Source organism: Pongo abelii, chromosome 13 (genome assembly GCF_028885655.2).
Source record: "Pongo abelii isolate AG06213 chromosome 13, NHGRI_mPonAbe1-v2.0_pri, whole genome shotgun sequence".
Classification (NCBI taxonomy): domain Eukaryota; kingdom Metazoa; phylum Chordata; class Mammalia; order Primates; family Hominidae; genus Pongo; species Pongo abelii.
In genome coordinates this window covers 58,729,243-58,753,377 of record NC_071998.2, presented here as the reverse complement: position 1 = coordinate 58,753,377, position 24,135 = coordinate 58,729,243, and the positions used below count along the sequence as shown (strand labels likewise).

Below are 24,135 nucleotides of genomic sequence, written 5' to 3'. Positions count from 1 at the left end.
GGCTCCTACCCACATTCATGCAAACTCAGTGTTCTAGATTAAAAGAGATTTAAGAGACTTGCCAAGCAAATGCATGGCATCCTTAGATGTATCCTGATTTGAATAAAACAGCTATAAATAATAATATTTTGGGGATTATTGAAAAATTTGACTACAGATTAGTTTTCAGGTGATATTGGAGAATTAATGTTATTATTGTTAGGTGTGTTAGCACGGTCATGCAGCAATGTGTCTTTCTTTTTAAGAGACGCATACAAAAATATTTGGGTGTGAAATGTTCTCATGCTGTAATTTGCTTTAAAATTCTTCAGAAAAAAGAGATAAGCAAAATAGAAAAACAAGATAATGGGTACATGTTATCTATTTCTTATTCTCCCTATTTTTTTGTGTGTTCAATTTTTAAAAGAAATTTACCCCTATACATATATCCCACCCCCTCCACTAAGGACCCCCAAACTATAAATTGCTGTAAATATAAGAAAAAGTGAAATAATTCTATGATTTTGAGAGAAAGTCAACACTGTAGGAAAAAGAGAGCCCAGGATTTGGGCTAAAAATTATTAATCTGACCCTGATCAACCCTGCGGCCTTCAGCAGTAACTCAGCCTCTCAGGCCTTTGATTTGTTCATGTGTAAAATGAGGGTCATTGTCATTTAGACAATGACCTTCAGGGTATGTTTTAATTTTAAAATTCAGAGTCCTTCCATACCAGATAAGCATCAACTATTCAATAGTTTATGCTGAAGAGTACAGGGGACCAAGAGACCACCCAAATGGGTTCATGAGCCCATCATACCACTTCTTTGTTGGATCACCTTGGGCACCTCACTAAATTTTTCTGAGCCAGGTCCTCTTCACCTTGCTTGTCTATCACCAAAGGGTCACTGTGAGACTATAATAATATAAGAGGAAAGAAATTGTGATTATTAAGGCATATTCTGAACCACATACCTCCATTGGCAACATTAAACTTCACTCCAAACTCTCCCCCTGGTCCTCCAGGGCAGTGGCTGGCTGTTAGAATGATTCCACCAGCTGCCTTGATCTTCCTGATAATGCAGGAGACCGCAGGTGTTGACAAGATGCCATTCTGTCCAATAATCAGTCGTCCAATCTAAACCATCCAAAAAAAAAAAGAAATCAATCCAGTTGCTTGGGATTAAAGGCATTTCAACAGGAAAGTGCCCCAGGCTCTGTTAACATACAGCCAATCACTTGATAAAAGAAACAGAGTAGGCTTTAGATTAGGGGAGGCAGGGTAGGGGGAGCACTGACATTGTCTCTCCTATCTAATGTCTCTAAGACCATTTGGTGCACCTGCATCTAGTAGTCAATTATTAACCTGTAAATAGGATATGCCTCATTGATCTTCAGTAGTTTGAAACATCTGCTTCTGATAATCGGGGGGTTAGCTTGAATCACACAAGAAGTTCTTAGTTTGCTACTGACTCAGAAACTATGCATATGAACACGCTAGAGATTACAAGAAAAAAGAAATGGAGTGCTTCTCTGCTTCTTCTGCTTCCTGTAACTTAGAACAAGCTCAGAGAGCAAGGGGACTGATTTACTACAACCCCATCATCTGTAGGCATATTTTAACTGTAATCTTCAGGAATGACTGTTCTCCTGAAAGTAGGAATTCTCTTTCTGCTGTTAAGTGACAGCATGTGCTGGAGACATTGGAGAAATTACCCAGTCATGCTAAGCAGAGATCTGGAGGTCATCCATGGATGCAGCCAGATTCTTTCTAGAGCTACAAAACTGACTTTTTAAAAAGTCAGCAACACAGCGCTGAAGAACATTTATTGCTACACCTTGTTTTAAAATTGGATTCAATATCATCCAATCTAGTAGTTCTCAATATTTCTACAAAATAGAATCATTTATGAAGCTTTTTAAAATCCCAGTACTCAGACTGCATTCTAGACTGATTATATTGCAATCTCTGGGGTCAAGAGCCAAGCATTAGTAGTTTTAAAGCTCCACAGATGATTCCAATGTTCAGCCAAGCTTGGTAATAAAGCCCGCTTGTTACTCAAAGGGCTGGCAGCATGGGCATCACCTGCAAGCTTGATAGAAATGCAGAACCTCAGCTGGGCGTGGTGGCGCCACCTGAATCCCAGCACTTTGGGAGGCTGAGGTGGGTAGATCACCTGAGGTCCAGAGTTTGAGACCAGCCTGGCCAACGTGGTGAAACCCTATTTCTACTAAAAATACAAAAATTAGCTGAGCATGGTGGTGCACGCCTGTAGTCCCAGCTACTCCGGAGGCTGAGGTGGGAGAATTGCTTGAACCTGGGAGGCAGAGGTTGCAGTGAGCCAAGATGGCGCCACTGCACTTCAGCCTGGGCTACAGAGCGAGACTCTGTCTGAAAGAAAGAAAGGAAAGAAGGAAGGAAGGAAGGAAGAAAGAAGGAAGGAAGGAAGGAAAGAAAGAGAAAGAAAGAAAGAAAGAAAGAAAGAAAGAAAGAAAGAAAGAAAGAAAAGAAAGAAAGAATGAACCTCAAGGCCCACCCAAGGCCTACCGAATAAGAACCTGTATTTTAATAAGATCCTCTCCTCTCTTCCCAGATAATTCATTTGATAAGTACTGATATAACCCACAAGCCAAAACAAACTTTAACATACAGTTCAACAGCAAAGTTGCCCTGGCACCATCATTGCTAGAGGTCAGTCACTGACCAAATATAACAATTAGCAAGATCAGGGGAAAAAAAGATACAGAAGAGATCAAAACACACACACACACACACACACACACACACACACACACACTCACACAGCTCAAAAGCAAAGTGGCCTGGGGATGATTTAGTATGGAAATCCACAAGATCCCCAGGCTATATATTTTCAAGTAGAGGAGACAGACTACAAACAAATAAGCAATAATAATAATAGTTACTAGTGAGGTACATATTAGGAAGGAATTCGACTGCTGTAATAGAGAATAAAGGATGTCAATTTTAATAATAATATAATAATAATAGCTAAGGGAGCTTAGATTTTATTCTAAGTACAACCGGAATCCATCGAAAGGTTTTAAACAGTGAAAGTGACCTGACTGCATTTTTAAATATCATGGGCTGAGCAGCCCAAATGGTCCTATTAAAAAGTAAGTCACATCAAGTCACTAAAACATTCCAATAGCTTTCCTTGTCCCCCACCAACACAAAACAAAGCCAAAGTCTTCATTGTAGTCTACAAGGCCCTACATAATCTGACCTCCATCACCTACCATTCTCCATCACCCACCCGCCCTCCCTCTTCTGTTCCAGCCACAACAGAACAGAAAGAACAGCTATTCCTCAAACACACCAAACATGGTCCTGCCTCAGGACCCTTGCATTTTCTTTTTCCTCTGCTTAGAATGCTTGCCCAGATATTAACGTACCTGCCCTCTACTGTCTTTTGGGTTTCTGTTTGAATGTAAGCTAATCAGAGATAGCACCCTTGACAGCCCTATATAATACTATAGCCAGAAGTCCCTAACTTTTCTATTGTTTCCTATTTCCTTCACCCTGCTATAATTTTCTGGATCACATATATTTCCATCTAACATTTTCCATATTATTTATTTTCACACTGTGTGTAAAGCCCAAGGACTTTTTTTCACTGCTATAGCCCAAGAACCTAAAATAAATCTAGCATGTGGTAAGCGTACAATAAATATTTGTTGAATTAATGAATGGGGAATAATGAAGGAATGATGAATGGCTTCTCTGGGAGAAATACCTTGAAGGGGGGCAAGAGCAGAAAGAAGAATATCAGATGGGAGACTCTTCAAGTCAAGTGTTGTTAGAGTCTTGGACCAGGCTAGAGCCAACAGAAATGAAAATTAGTCATTTGGTTTGAGATACATTTTTGGAAGGAGGATGAACAGAATATGCAGGTGGACTGGAATATGGAAGAGAGGGGCTGTGGTAAATAGCCTCCAAAATGGCCCCAATGGTCCTTGCCTTTTGGCATTTGTGCCTTTTTTTGGTCCCCTCCCACACTGAACGATGCAGATCTGGGTAATCACTATATATTGCAGAAGTGATTGTGTGTGACTTCCATGGTGAGGCCATAAATGGCATGGACACCTCTGCCCTGCTCTCTTGGACTGCTTATTTTGGGAGAGGCCAGCCACCATGTCATGAAGACACTCAAGAAGCCCTATGAAGAGGAAGCAAGGCCTGCCAACAATAGCCAGCACCAACTTTCCAGCCAAGGGACTGAGCCATCTCACAGTGGATCCTCCAGCCCCTGCCAAGCCTTCATATTACCAAATCAATACCAACATGTAACTGTGACCTCATGTGAGTACCCAAGCCAGAATACCCATCTCCTGTCTCATAGAAATGATGAGAAATAATAAATATATGTGCTCACACATATTACCATCTAATTTTCTACATTATATGTTTATTTCCCCACTGTATATAAGATCCGAGGACTTTTTGTTTTTTCACTGCTATATTCCAAGAACCTAGAACAAATCTGGCATATGGTAAGTATACAATAAATATCTGTTGAATTAATTAATGGGAAAAAATAAATGAATGATGAATGGCTGCTCTGGAAAAAATACCTTGAAAAGTGGCAGGAGCGGAAAGAGGAGGATCAGATGGGAGGCTAACAGCCAGCACCACCTTGCCAACCAAGTGACTGAGCCATCTTGCAGTGGATCCTCCAGCCCCCATCAAGCCCAACTAAGCCACTAAGTTTCGTGGTAATTTCTTACACTGCAATAAATAACTAATACTGGACCAGTGAGAAAAGGAGTCAAGAATAATCTCAGCTTTCTACCTTTAATAACTTAATGGATAGTGGTGCTATTAATCAAGTCAGGAAAGAGAAAGGACAATAATTACACCTATAGTATTACCCAAAGTCATGACAAATTATTTTCCATATGCTCTTGCTAAAATTTATGTAGTCATTCAACTCATTTTATTATCTACCATTAAACCGGCAATATGGAAGAACCTTCTGATACAGAACTGAATATAATTTAGTCACTGCCCTCAAGTAATAAGTCTGGAGAATCAAGAATCTGAAAAATGTTTGTAACTTTTGTTCAAAATTTTCTCTCAGCCATTTACAGGGAAAATTATGAAGATTGTATAGTGGTGACAGACTGGGATAGCAGTCCACAAAAACTTAAGAAGCCCTTCCACAGCACAAAGTCAATGCTGAGGAACAGCTGCCCAGCCAGGGGCTACATTTTCCAACCCACCCTTGCATCTAGGTGTGGCCACATGGTGCATTTGGACAATGGCTGATAAACTAGTATGAGAATGAGAACAGAAGTAATGTGTGTTTCTTCTAGGCTGAGGATATCAGAAAACAGACATATCATCTCTGCACTGCTTATTTCTCTTTCTACAGATTCAGTACAGGTAATCGTGTGGCTCTAGGCAATGCCAGAGTCACAAGAGGGAAGGAATCTGGGTCCCCATCCCATTTGGTAGACAAGAGTCTTTGCCCACCGGGGACATCCTCATTGGACTATTGTGCGAGTGAGAAATAACATTCTATTGTTTTTAAGGTGATAAAAATTGCCTACATTTCAGATTTATTTATTACAACCAACCACATTTTCTTAAGCAGTAGCGAAAGAAACATAAACAATAGTTTAATGCCAAATCAAAAATGTCAAATGCAAAATTATTTTATGCTATTACAGTATAAAATTATGTCCACTTTGGGGCAAGGACTTAGAAAAATGCAGAAATAAACATGTAAAGTTATTAAGTAGGAGCAATTATAGACAAATTTTTATCTTATTAAATTTCAGTTATTTTTGAAAAGGTAATATACATTCTGTTTAAGAAGGTTAAAGTGAGTAATTACACTTGAATAAAGTTTCAACCTGAAATACTTTAGTTATAATTGGAGAATTAACAGAAGATTAAATTCTAGATATCTGGAAATTTTACCTATGTGAGATCTGCTCATTAACCCATCAATACCAGAGAGAAGAGGGCTGGACATTGTCCTATCATCTGAGGGATAAGTACTGGAGGAGATGTGAAAGAGAGGGTGATGGGGCTTCTAAGGTAAGACATGGAAAATTGTGAAGATATTTGTGTCCCATATGGACACTCACCAAATGGTGACCTAGGCAGAGGAGGATTTTAATAATAGGATGACCAGTTCTGTGGATGTCAATGAGTGTCTTTCCCCCAGCCATTCCTGCCATTGTCCAATGGGCTCATCAGCAAAGTGGCTGATATGGTTTAGATGTTTGTCTCCTCCAAATCTCATGTTGAAATGTAATCCCCAGTGTTGGAGGTGGGGCCCAGTGAGAGGTGTTTGGATCATGGGGGCGAATCCCTCATGAATGGTTTAGCGCCATGCCCTTGATGATAAGTGTGTTCTCGCTCTGAGTTTACATGAGATCTGCTTATTTAAAAGTATGTGGCACCTTCTCTTTTGTTCTCTTGTTCCCACTCTTGCTGTGTGATATGGCTGCTCCCACTTTGTCATCCGCCATGCATAAAAGCTCCTGAGGCCTCATCAGAAGCCAAGGAGATGCCGGCACCAGGCTTGTACAGCCTTCAGAAACATGAGCTGAGGAAACTTCTTTTCTTTATAAATTACCCAGCCTCAGGTATTTCTTTATAGCAACTCAAGAATGCTCTAATACCATGGCCGTGATGGCCGGGATGAAGGCTATGCATGGGCTCAACAATATGGAATTTCACTCACCAAGGCTGACCTGGCTATGGCCACTGCAGAGCACCTACCCTACCAGCAGCAGGGACCAACACTGAGTCTCCTTACGGTACCATTCCCCAAATGATCAGCCAGCTACCTGGTGGTAGATTGGTTAATTTGGGCCACTTCCATCATGGAAGTTGCAGCACTTTGTACTTACTAGAATAGACACAAAGAAGTGGATGTTACTGCCATTAAGGGGTATTTCCTTCAACTCCCACGCGGAAAAGGGGGCAAAGTGGACCCTAGTCCACTGTCACTCACACACACGTACATAGGAGGCACACAGATACAGCTCCCAGGGTCCACATCTATCACATATACGAACATTATCACACAGACCCCTGCAGACACATCTGTGAGGCATATGCATTCCCAAACACACAGACAGACTCAGGATAAATTTGTTCCTACCCAGCCATGACTTCTAAATGCTTGGGGAAACCAAGACATAGTAAAAAGGAGTGTGCAATTATCATTTCCCATGATGCCGTTACTTAAGAACACTTTGTTTCCATCCTTCTAACGGCACCAATGCCTCCCATCAAGCCTTAAACCTCACCTAAATTATGTCACTGGGCTTTTTCACCCACAAATGAGCATAGCAGGTGCCAAGGGAATCAATATGCCCTTTCACATGCCTTAGACCAGTGTCCCAAGAAAGATAAAATGTTATTCTATAAAAGCTTTCTCCCAGCACTTCTATTCCTTTACATTTTGTGCCACATACAACTACGGTTTTTTAATGATCTTATTTCTGACAGCTGTTTTTCTTCAGAACATCAACAGCTTCTTTCCTAAATTAGTTTTAGTATGAGTTCCGTTTCTAATTAGCTCAAATTAAAGTCCTAGACAGCAGCGAGGTAACATTTAAACCCTCAGGCTAAAATTTCGGAGTAGGTGCAGAATGTTGACTCTTAAATGAGTTTTTCCTGTGACATAACACGCATGAAAGCAGGATTTCTTTCATGTGTGAACTGTCTTAAATCAGACTTACCCTTTGTGATTCTTTTTTAGCTTTAAATGCCATTTAAGAAAAAAAAAAAGAAAAGAAAATTAAGCATGACATTCCCCAATATGCTCTGCTCACTGTGTTATAATCCCTATCACTCCCCAAGTGAATTGGAGAGAGTGAAGACAGAATGAACAGAAACTTCCTTGATGCTTCACAGAGGAAGTGTTCTCCAGGACCACACAGCCTCCACTATGTCCATCTATGAAGGGCTGTGGCAAGCCATATACACAAGGATGCCTGTTTCCTGTCTTCTCAGTTAAAAACAAAAACAAAACACTGGAAGGAACCCCAAAGCCAAGCTGCCATGGGTTGCAGAGTGCCAGCCCTTAAGTAGTGTTGTCCATGGGTAAACAGGAGACGGATAAGGGCAATTTCAAGAAATAACAAACTCAAGGCATGAATGTGGTTATCCAAACATCAAGGGACTCCTTCATTTGCATTTGGATAATTGTGCAGTTATATGATTTGTTACATGGAGAGCAGATGGAAATAAGAGAGCTCATCCTCAACTTCCTGTGCCTCTGGAAGTCTTTACACACATGCTGGAGAGATAGATGAGCGTTCATTAGCATCAAACCACCATGGATTTCATAATCAATTCCTAATATCTAAATAAGTGCAGAAAAGTCACAGGCATCTAGAAGTGTGGCCCAAGTTCTGTTCTTCAATCGGCCCACCCATTTCTCAAGATTTCATTGAGAAGATCAAGAAATCTAATCTTCCTCGGATGCAAAATGGAGGTGGTGAAAATTGGAAGTATGTCCTTCCTGGTAATGAGGCAATTTCGGTACACAGGAAGTGCTCTGAAATCTTTAAGGTATAGAGTCTGACTCACTAGAACAAGAAAGGGTCCCGCTTGTTGCCATTTTATGAGGTGACCACCCCAGCTGGATCCCAGGATAAGAACTACAAGTGTCCATTGGGTCTACCTGGGTCTGGGTCAAGAAAGCAGAGTTGAGTGCCCTGAGGTAAGCTGAGATTTTGGTGTTCAATGGGAAAGAATGTAAGAATTGACTTTGCCACCTACTGCCTGAGTGACTTTGAGCAAGATCCCAAATCCCTATGCATCTCGGTTTTGTTATCTAAAAGATCACATGATGGAGGATGTAAGGAAGTAACACAGCCAAGACCCGGTTTACAGTGTCTAGTACCTAACAGACTCTTGACACATTTCACTTGCCCTTGAGTCAATCTTTCCATGTCACTGAATATTCTTCCACAACATGATTTTAATGGATACAGTTGTCCATTATTTAAATGTACCATTATTCACCAATGTAAAAATGTTCTTTTACCTCAAATTTTTATATGTAAAACAAAAACATGTTTGAGGACTAAACCAACACTGTAGTATAAATTAAACTGGACGTAGGCCAGACATGGTGAGTCACACCTATAGTCCCAGCACTTTGGGAAACCAAGACAGGAGGATGGCTTGAAGCCAGGAGCTCAAGAGCAGCCTGGGCAATATGGCAAAACCTCATCTCTACAAAAAATAAGAAAAATTAGGTGGCCATGGTGGCATGCACCTGTAGTCCCAGCTTCTTGGGAGGCTGAGGTGGGAGGATCCATTGAGCCCAGGAGTTTAAGGCTGCAGTGAGCTTGGATAACGACTGCACTCCAGCCTGGATGACAGAACAAGAACCTGTTTCAAAAAAGAAAAAAGAAAAAAAAAAAAACCTAAAAACTAAAAACTGGATGTAGTTTGCCAATAACTAAACAGCAAATTAATTGTAACATGCTTACATATCAACGATGTCTTTCTTCTTTAATCATAAACCTGCTCACTAAGAAGCTGTTGAAGTCTATGGTAGTGACAGGTACATGTCTGCATCCTTGTCCTAACCTGCATCTTCTTTGATTGTCCCCATCTGTGTCTCCGATTGGCACTGCCGAACCGGCCTGCTACCTGATCAATGTTGTACTGAACCGGACTGCTAACTGATCAATGTTGTTGAGCTCACCGCACAAAGCTGTTCTTACAAGGTAGATTTCTGCCTGGAATAGTCATACTTACACTGTTTATATTCCTTACTCCTGACCCATCCAACGCAGCACAAGTTCTATTTATTGCCATAAAAACATAGGTCATTTGGAAACACCTCCTTCTTTTCTATGGAATGTTCAAACATTTCTGATATTTTAGACTCTGTTCTAGCCTCTTGTTAAATATATCCAGAAAAGAGACAAAGCTTTATGGGGGGGCTATATGCACACATATGCTATAGAATAAACTATCTAAATGCTTAAAAATACTTTCCATCTGGCACCGCACCTTAATAGGTAGACAGAAATTAAGTATGTGTATATCTATCTATATAGATACGTATAAATATATATCCCCAAAACAAAAACTCTTTCTCTTACTTATACATAGGTAGAATATAAGTGAATATACATATACATTTATAGGTAGAACAAAAAAACCCCTCAGCCTCTTTAGGGCCATGTGTTTTCTCTGAGTAATTGTCACAATTAATTAAAATACATGTGTATGCATTTTTAGATAAATTCCATCAGACCAGTTTCTGTCTGGTTGGAAAATAATAACTGCCTATTTGCTAAGTGCCCCTGCCCCCATACTATGTTCCAGTGAACTAAAGACCTCTGGTAATCATAGATTTACAACTCAGCAAGATTAAACAATTTATTGTTATTTATGACACCCAAGCTGGATCTTCTGTACTATATTCCACATTAGCATTTATCACTTTACATTTGGGAGATCCTGTCCAAAAAAAGATTATGCCTCCTAACCAAACATTCAGCAGGGCTGCAGGAACAGGCCCCCTGACAAACATCCTGCCAAGGTACTTTAAAGCACCGTGAGCTCCCGCAGCTGTGCATTTTCAGACGACTCAGCAGATTAGCGTGGAGGCTCTTAGCCTCTGCTTGGTCTGTTCCTTTCAGTAATCTCTCACATGGCCCAGTCCATTCGGTTTGAAAATCCTCATGAAATGAGCAGATTAAGATCTGGCTTCAGTAGAGGGCCATGGGGTGGGCATGGAGGGGAGAGGGTTTGCTCTTAACACAGCCTGAGCCTCAGAAAGGTTTCAAATGGAAAAGCATGGCACTGACTCAGCTCATGCTTAACAGGAAATAATGCACAGATCACACCAAAAAAGTCCTTTATGTTGTGTGAAAGTCTATGCCGGAGCAGCTGCTGCCACCTCATGTACTGTGATAGAGTGTGCGTGTGTGTGTGTGTGCATGAGTGTGAGTACGCACACAAATGTGTGCTGGGAGGGGGAGGAGATCACACCTTCAGCAGTCGCCACCTCAGCCTTAGCTAGCAGCATGGAGAAATGCCAAAAGTCAAGAGGAAGCTGCACCAAAGCAACTGTGATCACCACATCAGCAGGCGCTTTCTGGTTAAAGCTACTGGGACTGAAAAACACACATGAACTCGTCCTTCTTTTATTTTAATCAGAGCAAACTATTTTTATAATAATTGTGTTACATGAATAAATAATTCATAATGCTGTAACCCATTATCACATTCAATCCTCCTAACAACCCTAGAAGATATGTAGACAAGTATTATTACTTTCCCTATTTTTATAAATGAGGAAATAAACCCCAGGAGGCTAGGCGACTTCCCCACGGTCATATAAGTTGCAAACAGTAGTATCATGATTCAAATCCAAAGCTTCTACTTTTGTCTTTATTGTTTTAATTTTGAAGGTAATGCATATGCATGTATGATCTTTTAAATCCAGAGATGTATATGGAATAGATAGGAAAAGGGACTCTCCTTCCCCATTATACACTCCCTCCACCCAAGCTATATCCACTGTTCACTAGAGTATGTCCTTCCAATCCTATTTTCTATGCCTACATTATATACAGAAAAGCAGGATTACATTACACACAATATTCCAGTCATTGCTGTTTTTCACCAACAAGCGATCATTCACATCTTTTTCATACTACATATAAATTTATATCCTTTATTTTAGTGGTGTATATTGTGTGGTTGTGTCATAAATTATGTACCTGTTCTCTGTTGAACATACAGATTTTTTCTGAGTTTTTCCTTAGCAAAATGCTGCAGTGAGTACCCTTGTACTCACTGTACATGGGTACATGGGTACATCTACTCACTGTAGATGTTTGTACATTTGTTCTAGAAAAATCTACAGTATAGATTCTTAGATTAAGAGATTCCCAGGTTATTAGAAAACTACTCTATTAATTTAGATATATACTTCCAAATTGCCTGACCAAAAAGTTGTGTCAATTTAACTTCTATGAACAGTATACAAACATGACAATTTTCCATCACCAACACCAACTCTGGGTAATTTCATCTTTTTTACAAGTTGATGGATTGTTTTAATTTATATTTCTCTGGTTATTAATAAGGTTGGCCACCTGTTCATGTGTTATTATTGATGATATTTGTATTGAATTGTTGGAATTTTCTTGATTTGGAAAACCTTTTTACATGTCATAGATATTAAATATTTGTTGTAAAACTCTCCTTCCAGTATTTTGCATGTGTTTTGTCAAGTAGAATAAATTCTTGTCCTCTGATTTCAGATTCCTTTCTCTTTCCATTAGGAATCCCTAAATGTAAAACTACATATTGATAGCTAAAAACCAGGATGTTTACTAGAGAAAAACAATACAAAGGCAATAATTAAATATTATATTTATACAAAATACCTACTAGTACAAACTTAAAAAGAGAAAGTAAAAGTCAAATGCTTCTACGACTTCAGACAAAGAAAAAGAACTTTTGAGGTTGAATGTTCCTGAAATTTTTCTTTTCATACAACTACGGACATGACTTCAAAAGTTGATGTCACTAAAAATGTAAGATATGAAAGATATTTGAAGACTCAGAGAAGGTGGATTTTCATTTTAACAAGTCACATATATATTCTAGATATCCTCTTATTCGTAACTAAGAGAGTCAAATCAGATGAAAGAATCTAAAAATTTCCCTTTGACTGTTAAGTAGAAGTGGTAGAGGCATATTGGCCAAATCTTGAGTGTTTGCAAATTGACTCTTAAGGCTATAGGCTAACACAGGTCATTGAAGCCCTAGCTTTTTATCTTTAATTTTAAAATCCCTGAAAAGTTTATACTAATTTTTCTTGTCCATTATTTCCAAATAATCTTGTTTAAATGTTATTACAGTGCTTGCTCATGTTACTGTTGTCTAACAGAAGGGTATCCGGGGCCTTAAAACTGAGAGGGTTAGGATTAATGACTCCAATACCTATGCTTGGACATCTCCAAAAGCGGGTTCCAACTTCTCGTCCTCAAGTCTGTATAGAAACTAGCAAACTTCCAGAGTTCACAAAAGGCTCAAAGAGAACAGATGTTTTATAGAAAATTCTTAGAGCAAGTTTCACGCATAATGTTGCTGATGTGTGTCTGCGTTTTCAATAAACATCACTATGCTTTATCACAAGATTTAATAAAGCAGCTTAGTTAAAAATGCCATCTGGGTCTCTGGACACATTAAACAAAGCTTAAAATAACCACCCCAGCAACTGGGAGGACCCAGCTGTTCTCACAACCTCTCCCACTCCTTTACTTCCCCATAAAAAGAGTGAATGAAGACCACAGACTAAAAGCATCCAGAATGAACTGACACAAACAGGGAGATAGATGGAGCCAAGGGCTCCCGTAAGTTTGCTATTGCTCACATGATAGATTTGCTAATTCCACAACTTGGGGATGGGGATTCAGAAAGGGAAGCAGAAAGAGGGAAGAGAGAATCATAGAAGGGCTCATTCAAATTTTCTAATGTATCACAAACCTGTCCTCCCTAATGTCTGGATCATAGCAGCCCATTCCATTCACCTATTCTGTAGTGAACTCCAGTAGAAAATACAAAGCAATCACCGCCCAGTTCTTTCTCCCTTCTAGAGATGAGATATTAGCCACCCAATCCCAGATTCTCAGATCCATTCCAGGAAAGAAGCCCTAGGTATTGAAGCACAGGTTTCACTCCCTCCCTTCTTTCTTCCACCCCCAGATTTGTTCCCCAGATAGTTCTAGTAAATGCAAAACCAAGTATATTCTCATTCTTTAGAGCAACCAGCTTTTCATGGCCAACTGGAATCAAATACAACGTGCACAAACATCTATCTGGAGGACACTCCCAAGGCTCCGACTGAGTCAGCCTTCTGCATACCACTGCATTTCAGCTTCCTAGTTCACAAGACACTGAGACATTCTTGAATTCTGCAAGGTGCACTGTGTGTTAATATCATTGCTGCTCATCATGTGGCCAATATAGGGCATGACTAGTCAACAAATAAATTTTCTCCTGGCTAAAACTTGCAACAAAACTGTAAGTTGTTTACCAAGGGGCCCACTACAGGTTATATTCAATACATACAGTCAAATCATAATTATCTGAGATATATTCAGTTGACCATACGCCTTTATATTTCAGTAAAAGGTCTTTACATTTCCCAGTGCTATCGATGTTACAAAGTGCTTTCATATGCAGTGCTTCATCTGATTTCCAGGATAATTAAATGATCATGTCATACCTGATTTTTAGATGAGGAAACAAGTGGTTTCTGGGTATTTCAAGTGGCTAACGCATCTGCCCTCCAACTTGTATGTGAAAACCAAAAACAAAATTCCAAGGCCCCTCAACCATCTGAATGGACTTTGACTCTTTTGGTCAATATATGGCAGAGCTAGGAAAAGAAGGTGAGTCTTCCAGCTGCTGATACAGGGTTTTTTCTGCCATACTCCATTTCCTCCAAGGCTAAAGTCAAAAGAGGGTGTGGTTATCACATGAAAAAATCTGGTTTGGATTTCCCAAATGTGTATGTAGTATTTGGTGATTTACCTTAATTTAACCTATAGTTCTTTTGGGTTGTAACAGTCTGACTCCATTTTTGAAAACAAAACAAAACCGATTTTAAATGCTGAATTATAGATCTTTGCTGTCCAGTATGGTAGCTACTAACCACTTATGGTTATTTGCATTTCTATTTTAATTAGTTAAAATTAAGTAAAATGCAAAATTCAGTTCTTCAGTTGCTCTAGCCACATTTCAAGTGTTCAGTAGTCACATATGGCTAGTGGCTGGGACAATGCAGATTATAGAACAGTTCCATCATCAAAGAAACTTCTATTGAACAGTACTATTATATAATGTCATCTCCAGAGAAAGAAGACTTTAGAAAAAGTCACAAATGGCCAGGCGCAGTGGCTCACACCTGTAATCCCAGCACTTTGGGAGGCCAAGGCAGGCGGATCCCTTGAGGTCAGGAGTTCAAGACCAGCCTGGCCAACGTGGTGAAACCCCGTCTCTAGTAAAAGTACAAAAAATTAGCCCGGTGTGGTGGTGCACACCTGTAACCCCAGCTACTCAGGAGGCTGAGTTGGGAGAATCACTAGAACCCAGGAGGCAGAAGTTGTAGTGAGCCGAGATCGTGCCACTGCACTCTAGCCTGGGTGACAGAGCAAGACTCCGTCTCAAAAAAAAAAAAAAAGAAAAAGAAAAAGTTAGAAACATCTTGAGGCAGGCACAGTGCTGTCATCTGTCCAATATTGAAGGTGATTTAAGAATAAGAAAGAAGAAGAGAACAAAAAAGAGAAAAAGAAGTTGCCTTAGGTGTACCCACCCAGAAAAGGACAAAGGCATTCCTGTAGTCATTGTGTTGTATTTTAGCTCTTCAACTTTTTAAGAGATTAGAATAATTTGACACATAGAAGATCTAAACCGCTGAAGAGGCTCTGAAGCAGATAAAAATAGAAAGAAAATAAAAAAGTAATTAGTTACAAACTAAGCTTAACCACAATTCATTTAAAGGATACTATTTACTCTTCACATGATTGGTTTTTCTTTTGCTTTATAGTTTGACATAGTTTATATCTTTAAAGAGGAATTAAAATATTTCTGGGAATTTTTAAATGTAAGTTCACATAGCCACATAAAAACTACAGAAACAGATAAAAACTATCTTCTCATTTATTCCCTAATCCATTCAAATTAAATATAAAAATCCAAGCATCCACAGTGATATTCAAAAAAGCAAAAGTGAGACAAAACAAAATTCATTTGTCACCTGTGGAGGTAGTCAACTCACCAAATCTTCACTCCAAACACCAGTAATTTTTAAAAGACAGAAATAAACATAAGTTCTGCCTTCCCAGAAGGAACTATGTTTCAGGGTAGCCAAACAACCCAGTTGTGAAGAAAATGGTCTGCTTATAGAAAAATGCCAGCTAAAACATGTAGATAGAATTAGAGAATTAGAAATTCACCATTTTGAAACCCCTAATGAAATAATCAACTCAAGCAAGGATCATTAATAAATGCTAAAACAATCAAGTAACTATTGATACAGAATATAACTGAATATACACATGGTACAAAGTTCACATCACAGACTACTGGCTTGACCCAAGGGGGAATATAACAGAGGAGATAGGCAGTGATCGCCCTAACCTTGGGATCTCTCAGCATCACTAATGATGGGATGTGAATACACATTATTGCCTATGAAATATTCTTTAAAAAAAGAAGTTGAACCTGAATCTAACTAAACCTTGCAATGGGCTGAATGTGTATGTCTTCCCAAAATTAATATGTTGACATCCTAACCCCAAAGGTGCTGGTATTAAAAGGTGGGGCATTTAGGGGGTCATTAGGTCATAAGGACAGAGCCCTCATAATTGGAATTAGTGCCCTTATAAAAAAGGCCCCAGAGAGCTAGCTAGTCTCTCCCACTATGTGAGGGCCCAGAAAGAAGGCCAATCTATGAACCAGAAAGTTGGTCCTAACCAGATATCAAAACTGCGGGCATCTTGATCTTAAACTTGCTAGTCTCTAGAACTGTGAGAAATAAATTTCTGTTCTTTATAAGTCATCCAGTTTTTGGTATTTTGTTATAGCAGGCCTAAAAGCTTTTAGAACTAACTTCCAGTTAACCACAAAAAAACAGAAAACAGAGTGAAAAGTTAAATGACACCATAAAAAGGAACTAGAAAATTCCAGAAGAGGAAATATTCTACAGGACAACTGACTAGTTTTTCAACAAGCCAATTTCATTAAATAAATACATAAACAAAAGAGTGAGGGTATTTTCTAGGTTAAAAAAGTCTTGAGCTAAATAATCAAACCCAATGTGTGTCCCTTGATTAGAAGAAACTAATTTGAACAAACCAGCCACAAAAGACATTTCAGGGAGACCAAGCTGGAAGGATCACTTGAGGCCAGGAGTTTGAGACCAGCCTGGGCAATGTAGTGAGACCCCCATCTCTACAAAAACAATAAATTAGCTGGGCATGGTGGTGTGCACCTATAGTCCTAGCTACTCAGGAAGCTGAGGCAGGAGGATCGCTTCAGCCCAGGAGTTTGAGGCTGCAATGAGCTATGATTGTTTCACTGCACTTCAGGCTGTGTGAAAGAGCAAGACTTTGTCTCAAAAAATAAAAGGACATTTCATAATAATTGAGGAAATCTGAATGTGGACTGGGTAATAAATGATATTAAAAAACCATTTTTTATTTTGTTTGAAAAGATGATTTTGTAACTATACAGGAAAATGTTATTTTTTAGAAATCTGTACTGAAAAATTTAGGGGTAAAATATCATTTTCTTTAATATACTTTCAAACACAAGCAAAAAAAATCATGACACTAATATAGCAAAATGTTTACAATCTATGTTCTGTGTTTATCTATGAGTGCCATTAATCTCATCTCTCTGCTTTTCTGAAAGTTTGAAAATTTCATAGTTTTATAATAAATTTTTTTACATCCCATAATTTTATAATAAATTTTTTAAAGTTTGAAGCAAATCAACAACTATAGCTTCAAAAATATCCTGACCCACAATAAACATTGAACAGGGTATGTTTCTTCCACTTCCTAAAAAAGTTGGCCCAGGAAGGAGTACGAGAGCTGCCATAGCTCTCCCAAGGCTCATTATTCTCCATCACTCCATGGGAAATCCCAAAATAAATTTTTTAAAAAGTTGCTTAAATTTATAATGTTTTTTGATTCTATAATAATTTTATAATAAAATAATAATTTTATAATGTTTTTAATTTTATATTTTTAATTTATAAAAATTTTTATACATGTTTATGTTTGAAATGTCTATTTCAAACTTCATGAGATATTAAAATATAAGTAATATAGTTCATCATTTTAGAAATTCCATGTTTTTCTTCTCCTCCAGCAATTACATAATCAAAGAGTAACTGTAGTTTTTCCTAGAACATTGCTTTGTAGGCTGGGCATGGTGGTTCATGACACTTTAGGAGACCAAGGCAGGCAGATCTCTTGAGATCAGGAGTTTGAGACTAGACTGGGCAACACAGAGAAACCCTATGAGTAGTAAAAACACAAAAATCAGCTGTGCGTGGTGGCGTGCACCTATAGCCCCAGCTACTCAGGAGGCTGAGGTAGGAAGATCACCTGAATCTGGGGAGGTCAAGGCTACAGTGAGCCAAGACTGTGCCATTGCACTCCAGCCTGGGCAACAAAGTGAGACCCTGTCTCAAAAAAAAAAAAAAGAAATTTAATTTAAAAAAACAAAATTGCTTTGTAAAATTAACTTTTTCAATCAAAACCTAGATTTTACAGATATAGAGAATGCAGCCCACTGGTCAGATTTGTCAGTTCAAAGAAAATAAATTCTAGTTTTCTATTTTTCTAGCTTGTTTATGACTATCCAATAGGATATCAAAAAAGACCAAAGCCTTTGGAATCCAAGTTCAGTATTCCTGAGTCTAACTCAGCATGCCAAATCAGGAGACAAGCACATTCTCATCAATTTTCAATCATTCAAGACCAATTTTGCTTATAATTATCCAGTCCTTTTAGACCACCTTTCTCCTGAAGCCAGCCTTATGGCTACTCACTTCACTTTAGCATAAGCCCCCAAGAAGGTGAACAAAATGAGGAAAAGGTTGGTTAAAGTTGGCTGTTTGAAATTCTGAAACATGTCCACCATTCCCTTCACCCATGCCCACCCCTCTTAGAAGCAGTACTTTCAGATTATTTAAGAGTTGATGCCTCTATGTGGATTTTAATTTGTTATCTGTCCTTTATAACAGCTAGTAGGTTAAATCTGACACTATTTTAAGCATACATTGACCTGTGCTAATTATCTGCTAAAATAAATTCCACTCTTAGAGTTAATAAAGCGTGTTTGTCATAGAAGACCCATTGAAGTAAGAAGCTGAGAGTCCTTATGGTAAAGTGGGCCAAAAAATAATAAGACATAATAATTTTCCCATGCAAATCAACAACTGTAGCTTCAAAAATATCCTGACCCACAGCAAGTATTGGACAGGCCATGTTTCTCTCACTCCCTAAAAAATTGGCCCGGGAAGGAGTATGAGAGCTCCCATAGCTCTCCCAAGGCTCATTATTCTCCATCACTCCACGGGAACAGCCTGTCAGAGAAGAGTGAAAGAGACCTTTTGTCAACCTCTCTTCAACTCCCTGATTCTAGCCAAACTTCATCAATCCCAAGTGAGGAGCCAGAGAGAAATCAAACCCCATATATCCAGCATCATTGTCTACTGGAGTCAAAAATCACAATTCCACCACCCACCCCAACACCACTGGCCCTGTTTCTCCCAATTGCTTTTTATTATGTTTTTTAAAAAATCCTCTTTCCCCATCCCTTAAACACTGAGAAGGAGGAATTATAGTAGATAAATATGAAGCATGGAGATTCTTTAAAAATGTTTTTAATAATAAATGAGAAAATGAAAAGGAGAGGGTTGGGAAGGAAGGAGGGAATTCAAATGCCAGGGAATTGTTCAGTTTCGCTTTTAAAGATGTTAACACTCATTTATACACCTGCAAGACACTTCCCTTAAAGAAAAGTTCTATGAGTGTGGGTCTGGTTGCATGAATAAGGATGAAATTACTTTTTTTAGACGATGTTTCCCACAGATAATTCAGTGACCCCTGAAATTAGGTATCCCTCTTGTAGATGTCCTTGAGATGCTGCCGGACCTGGGAAAGAGGAAACTGGGATATGGGGCTATGCCAAAAGGTCCTTCTAGTTATAGGACAGAGAGGAAAGGGGCAGAGGGAGAAAAACCCTAAGTCTGAGAATCTGGATTGCAGAAGAAGACTCCCAAGGTCGTGGGAGAAGGGAGAGAAAACAAGGATGAAAACCGAAAGGGGAAGAGGCATGAAATGTTGTCAAATGCCAAAAGGCATTTGGAGAGAAGTTGGGAATTGCATTAAGAAAACCACTGCAAATCTCATTTCAGACCATTTAGAGGTATGCCTCCTGGGAACTGCGAGCTCAGGCTGTTTAGCATCAAACAAATTGATCCACTCCATCCCTACCCTAATTAAATAAATCATTCAGTAATTCCACTGGGTTAAAGAACCAAAATATTAAAAACCTCAGGGCCTACTCTTGCCAAATATGTCAGGGGTCGTGTGTGTGTGTGTGTGTGTGTGTGTGTGTGTGTGTGTGTGTGTGTTCGTTCTGAGACACCACTACTGTTAAATAGGCAGAGCTAAGACTTAGGGGATTGGCAGATTATTGCAAAAAGGGCACGAGGCAGAAGGACTATGTTGTGAGCCTGCGAAAGAAGTTTGTGTGGGGACGGTGGGCAGTGAACGCGTTGGGAACAATATGGAAAACTGGGAGCTGCCTTGGAATCCACAGGGCCGGGCAAGAGAATGTCCGAAAGAAAAATGAGCAGGTGCGGGATGTGCGCAGAGTCGGAGAAGAGTCCAGGGCGCCCGGAGTGGCTCCAGGAACGACGGAGACCCCTCAAGGCTTTTGGGGGCGGTGGGTACTAATAGAACCCGGTGTCCGGGTGCGCCGGGGAGGCTGCGAGCGCGGCGGGAGTGGGGCGCTGGAGCGTGAGGACGCGAGAGTGAGGTAGCAGAGCCGGGGCCGGGCAGGGGCCTCCCAACTGGGCCCGGAGACAGTAGGGGGACAAGGGCTAGGAGAGGGCATGGCGGCGGCGCGGCGGGAAGCGAGGGGCATCCAGACACTCACCCCGTTGGCCGCGGCCATCTGCACCACGATCTCGATGGCCGTCCTGCTAAAGTACCTGCCGTCGCTGCCCACCACCATGGTGCAGCCCTGACGGTCGCGCAGGTCGATGGACGACAGCACGCTCTGGATAAAGTTGGGCAGGTAGTTGCGCTGGCCCTCGAAGAGGCCGGTGGGTCGCCGCAGACCCCCGCCGCCGGCCGGCCGCTGGTCCTCGTAGGGCGCGGTGGGCACTGTCAGCACCGGGATGGGGCTCCCCTCCATGGCGCCTCCTGGCCGGTCCTGCTGCGGCTCCCGGAGCCGGAGGGAATCTGCAGCCTGCCGGGGGCCCCCACCAGCCTGGCTGCGCGCCGGGACTCCGCCTCGCGCCCGGGCCCCCTCTCCAGCAGGTCGGCGCCCTGCGCCCTGCACCCGCCCGGCTGGGGACCGCCCGCCCCTCCTCTCCGCGCGGCCGCTCGCTGACTCCCTCAGCAGAGATTGCTTCTGCCTTCCTATAAAGTTTTCTCCCGCCCACCTTCTCTGCTGCCAGACCGCCCGAGGTGCCCTCAGTTTCTCCCCAAGTTGGACTCACTTTCGGGGTGTCCCGAAAGCCGGATTCCAGGGCCTGCTAGCCCGACCCCGGTGACGCCTCCACCCGCGCCTGGCCCCAGCCTTCCCCAGCGATCACCGCCCTCCGGGGCACACCCTCCGCCAGAAAACAGCCGGCGGGCGGCGAGACTTTGGGCAGAGTCCGGGTTCCTCTCCGGCTCCCGGCCCCTCTCCCTGTCTCCCTGGGAGTGCGCAGCCTACACGCACCAGTTTCTCTTTAGAACAAGGACGGGGAGGGATTTGGGAGGGGGCTGAAACCTTTTGCCATCAGCGAACAGCCCCAGCCAAAAATAACCCTGGAAAGGCGAGCTGAGAATGGTTATCTCCTGCCAGCGCTGAAATCGGAGGCTGGGCGCTGCGTGTGGGGGGGGTGTGTGTGTGTGTGTGTGTGTGTGTGTGTGTACCCTCCCACCCCGACCATTTGTTGAAGGGAATCACCACTGTCAGACTTCAATCCAACAGGACCCACTAGAGCCATCCACACTTTCCCCAGCCTCTTCCAAAACAGCACACTTTCCGGTATGGACAATTCTTTTTTTTTTCCCACTTGTTTGTTTGTTGTGGTGGTTGCAACAGCAGCAACACAGACGACACATATTTCCCTATTCTTCTCGCCCTTCTCACCCTCCCTACCCAGCTCCTGCCTTAGAAACAGGCTTGTCCTACACTGTATTTGTCCACACTGTCTGAACTCTTCCCTGAATTAATCATTTTCAATAGGAGGGGGCTAAAGCCCTTATTAATGCCCTACCAGGAGTGAATGAATAAAGCCAAGTTAAAGGAGAACTGGGTACCAGATACTGTGCTAGGTTCCTTTGCATGTATCTTTTCATTCTGCTGGAGCTAAAGATTTTCTGCCTCCTCTCCATAAAACGCACCAAAACTCCAAAACCAGCAAATTCTCCATAGAAAATAAGAGTGAAGAGAGAAAAGACTAACAGGATAAAACCCAAAGCAGGAAGAAAGTTCTATCTCCCATTTCTCTCAAGGAATTTTTGGACCCACCATGGCTACTGTCCTGAAATATCCTGCTGCTTCTCCTTCCCCAAATATTGTCCACTTCCTGAGACTAAGGCTGACTTGCCACAGGCTTATAAAGTGTTTGGTCACTGTAAGACAACTGTGAGTAATAACACACATTGTATACTGTTTTGCAATTGATAAAAGGCTTTGCATCTGTTTTTTCTTTGGAGGCTGAAGAAAAGAAGAATGGTATTCATGCAGTTCCCATGTTACAGATGAAAACAAGAGGACTTTTTCTGTGAAGTCAAGAAAGTGGTTACAATGGTACTTTCAGCCTGTCCGAATTATGTATTGCCCCTCCCCTTTTTATTAATAACATTGAAGTGTGATGGGAAAACCACTGAAGCCATCAGCTGAAACGTGCTGGGACTTTTTAGCCATTCTCTTCAACATAAAGAATGGGTGTTTTTGGAGGGGTGAGAGGAATGGGGAAATGTCAAAGAGTACAATGTTTTAGTTGAGACAGGAAGGATATATTTTGTTGAGATCTACAGCACAGCATGGTGACTGTAGTTAACAATGAAGTATTGCGTATTTCAAAATTGCTAAGACAATAAATTTCAAATGTTCTCACCACAAAAAAGATAGGTTTTGAGGTGATGAATCTATTAATTCTCTGGATTTCATTATTCCACAATGTATACATATATCATAACATCACATTATACCCCCGTAAATACATACAATTTTAATTTGTCAATTAACATTTTCTTAAAAGAATAGTGTGGCAAGTCGGGGAGGTAGTTTTTTGTTTTTTGTTTTTTTCCTCTAGTCTCTACTCAGTCTCCAAGATCCCATTCCCCATAAAGTTCCTGTCAACCAGGTGGAGTGCAGTGGCACAATCATGGCTCACTGCACCCTCTCCCTCTTGGGCTCAAGCGATCCTCCTGCCTACAGGTACATGCCACCACGCCCAGCTAATTTTTGTAGTTTTTGTAGACATGGGGTTTCACCATGTTGCCTAGGCTGGTCTCGAACCCCTCAGCTCAAGCAATCCGCCCGCTTTAGCCTCCCGCAGTGCTGGGATTACAGGTGTGAGCCACCAAGCCCAACCCATAAAGTTCCTAACTTTTTATCTCCCTGGGAGTGCACAGCCTACACACACCAGTTTCTCTTTAGAACGTACTTAAGAGTCTTGGCTTAGCACCCAACAGACAGAACCTTAACACTTCTAGGGATCTGTGCACCTCTCTATGGTGTGGGGTTTTTAAGATCTCTTTCTAATGACATTTTATTTTGCAAAGCAGGACAGTTTCATTCCCAGAAGAGCAGGTATGGTAAATCCTTTGTTCCAGTAACGAAGACAATGATCCAAACCCTAAGCCTCAGAGATGCCCAGAAACCCTCCAGGCCTCCATCTTTCTGCTCCTAGCACCTGCCTCTTTATTGACATCAACATCATTCTCCCCTCTCACACCCCAGCTCCTTCCACAGACCCAGGGACTAGGCACCAGCACCTCAGACTAGATTTTAGAGAATTACCATTCGAGAGGCAATCCTCTTCCCTTGGTTCCAATTTCAAAGTTCTCAAAGACTGGAACAGGGCTAGTTTGAGGCAATGTGCCCCACCACATAGCCAGAAAGAACCTTACAGTGAAAAGGAAAACAATTCTTCCAAAGTAAGGGGGTGCTGATCCCCAGAGGGAGGACAGATGGGCAACCAAACAGTAACTGGGCTTCACACTCACTGATTAAGGCTTTCTAAAACTGTTTTTCTTTTCTCTGAATTTATATAGCACTTTGTATCACTCATAAAGGAATGTCTTATAGGCTGATAACACCTTTCTATTCATGCTTATACCTAACGTTTAGGTTAGGATAATTTCCTAACCTCAGCGTC

The 24,135-nt window shown here is 41.1% G+C and overlaps 1 protein-coding gene and 1 long non-coding RNA gene across 3 annotated transcripts in view; one reads left to right on the top strand and one right to left on the bottom strand.

Annotated features, from left to right (window-relative positions):
• The window catches only part of PGM5 (phosphoglucomutase 5), a 178,341-nt gene extending 156,705 nt beyond the window's left edge, over positions 1-21,636 (bottom strand). The window contains exons 1-2 of the mRNA XM_024252660.3: positions 20,688-21,636; positions 953-1,115 (exon numbers count right to left, since the gene is read on the bottom strand). Of these exons, the coding sequence (XP_024108428.2) occupies positions 953-1,115; positions 20,688-20,948 (424 nt within the window). The 5' untranslated portion in view covers positions 20,949-21,636. The remainder of the gene's footprint in view (positions 1-952; positions 1,116-20,687) is intronic.
• Positions 1-24,135, top strand: part of LOC112134965 (uncharacterized) — a 61,965-nt gene that overhangs the window by 27,140 nt on the left and 10,690 nt on the right. The window contains exon 2 of one of the 2 annotated variants that reach the window (XR_008509708.2): positions 22,466-22,559. The exons of the other annotated variant lie outside the window; for it this stretch is intronic. This is a non-coding gene — a long non-coding RNA (uncharacterized LOC112134965). The remainder of the gene's footprint in view (positions 1-22,465; positions 22,560-24,135) is intronic. 2 annotated transcript variants of the gene reach the window in all.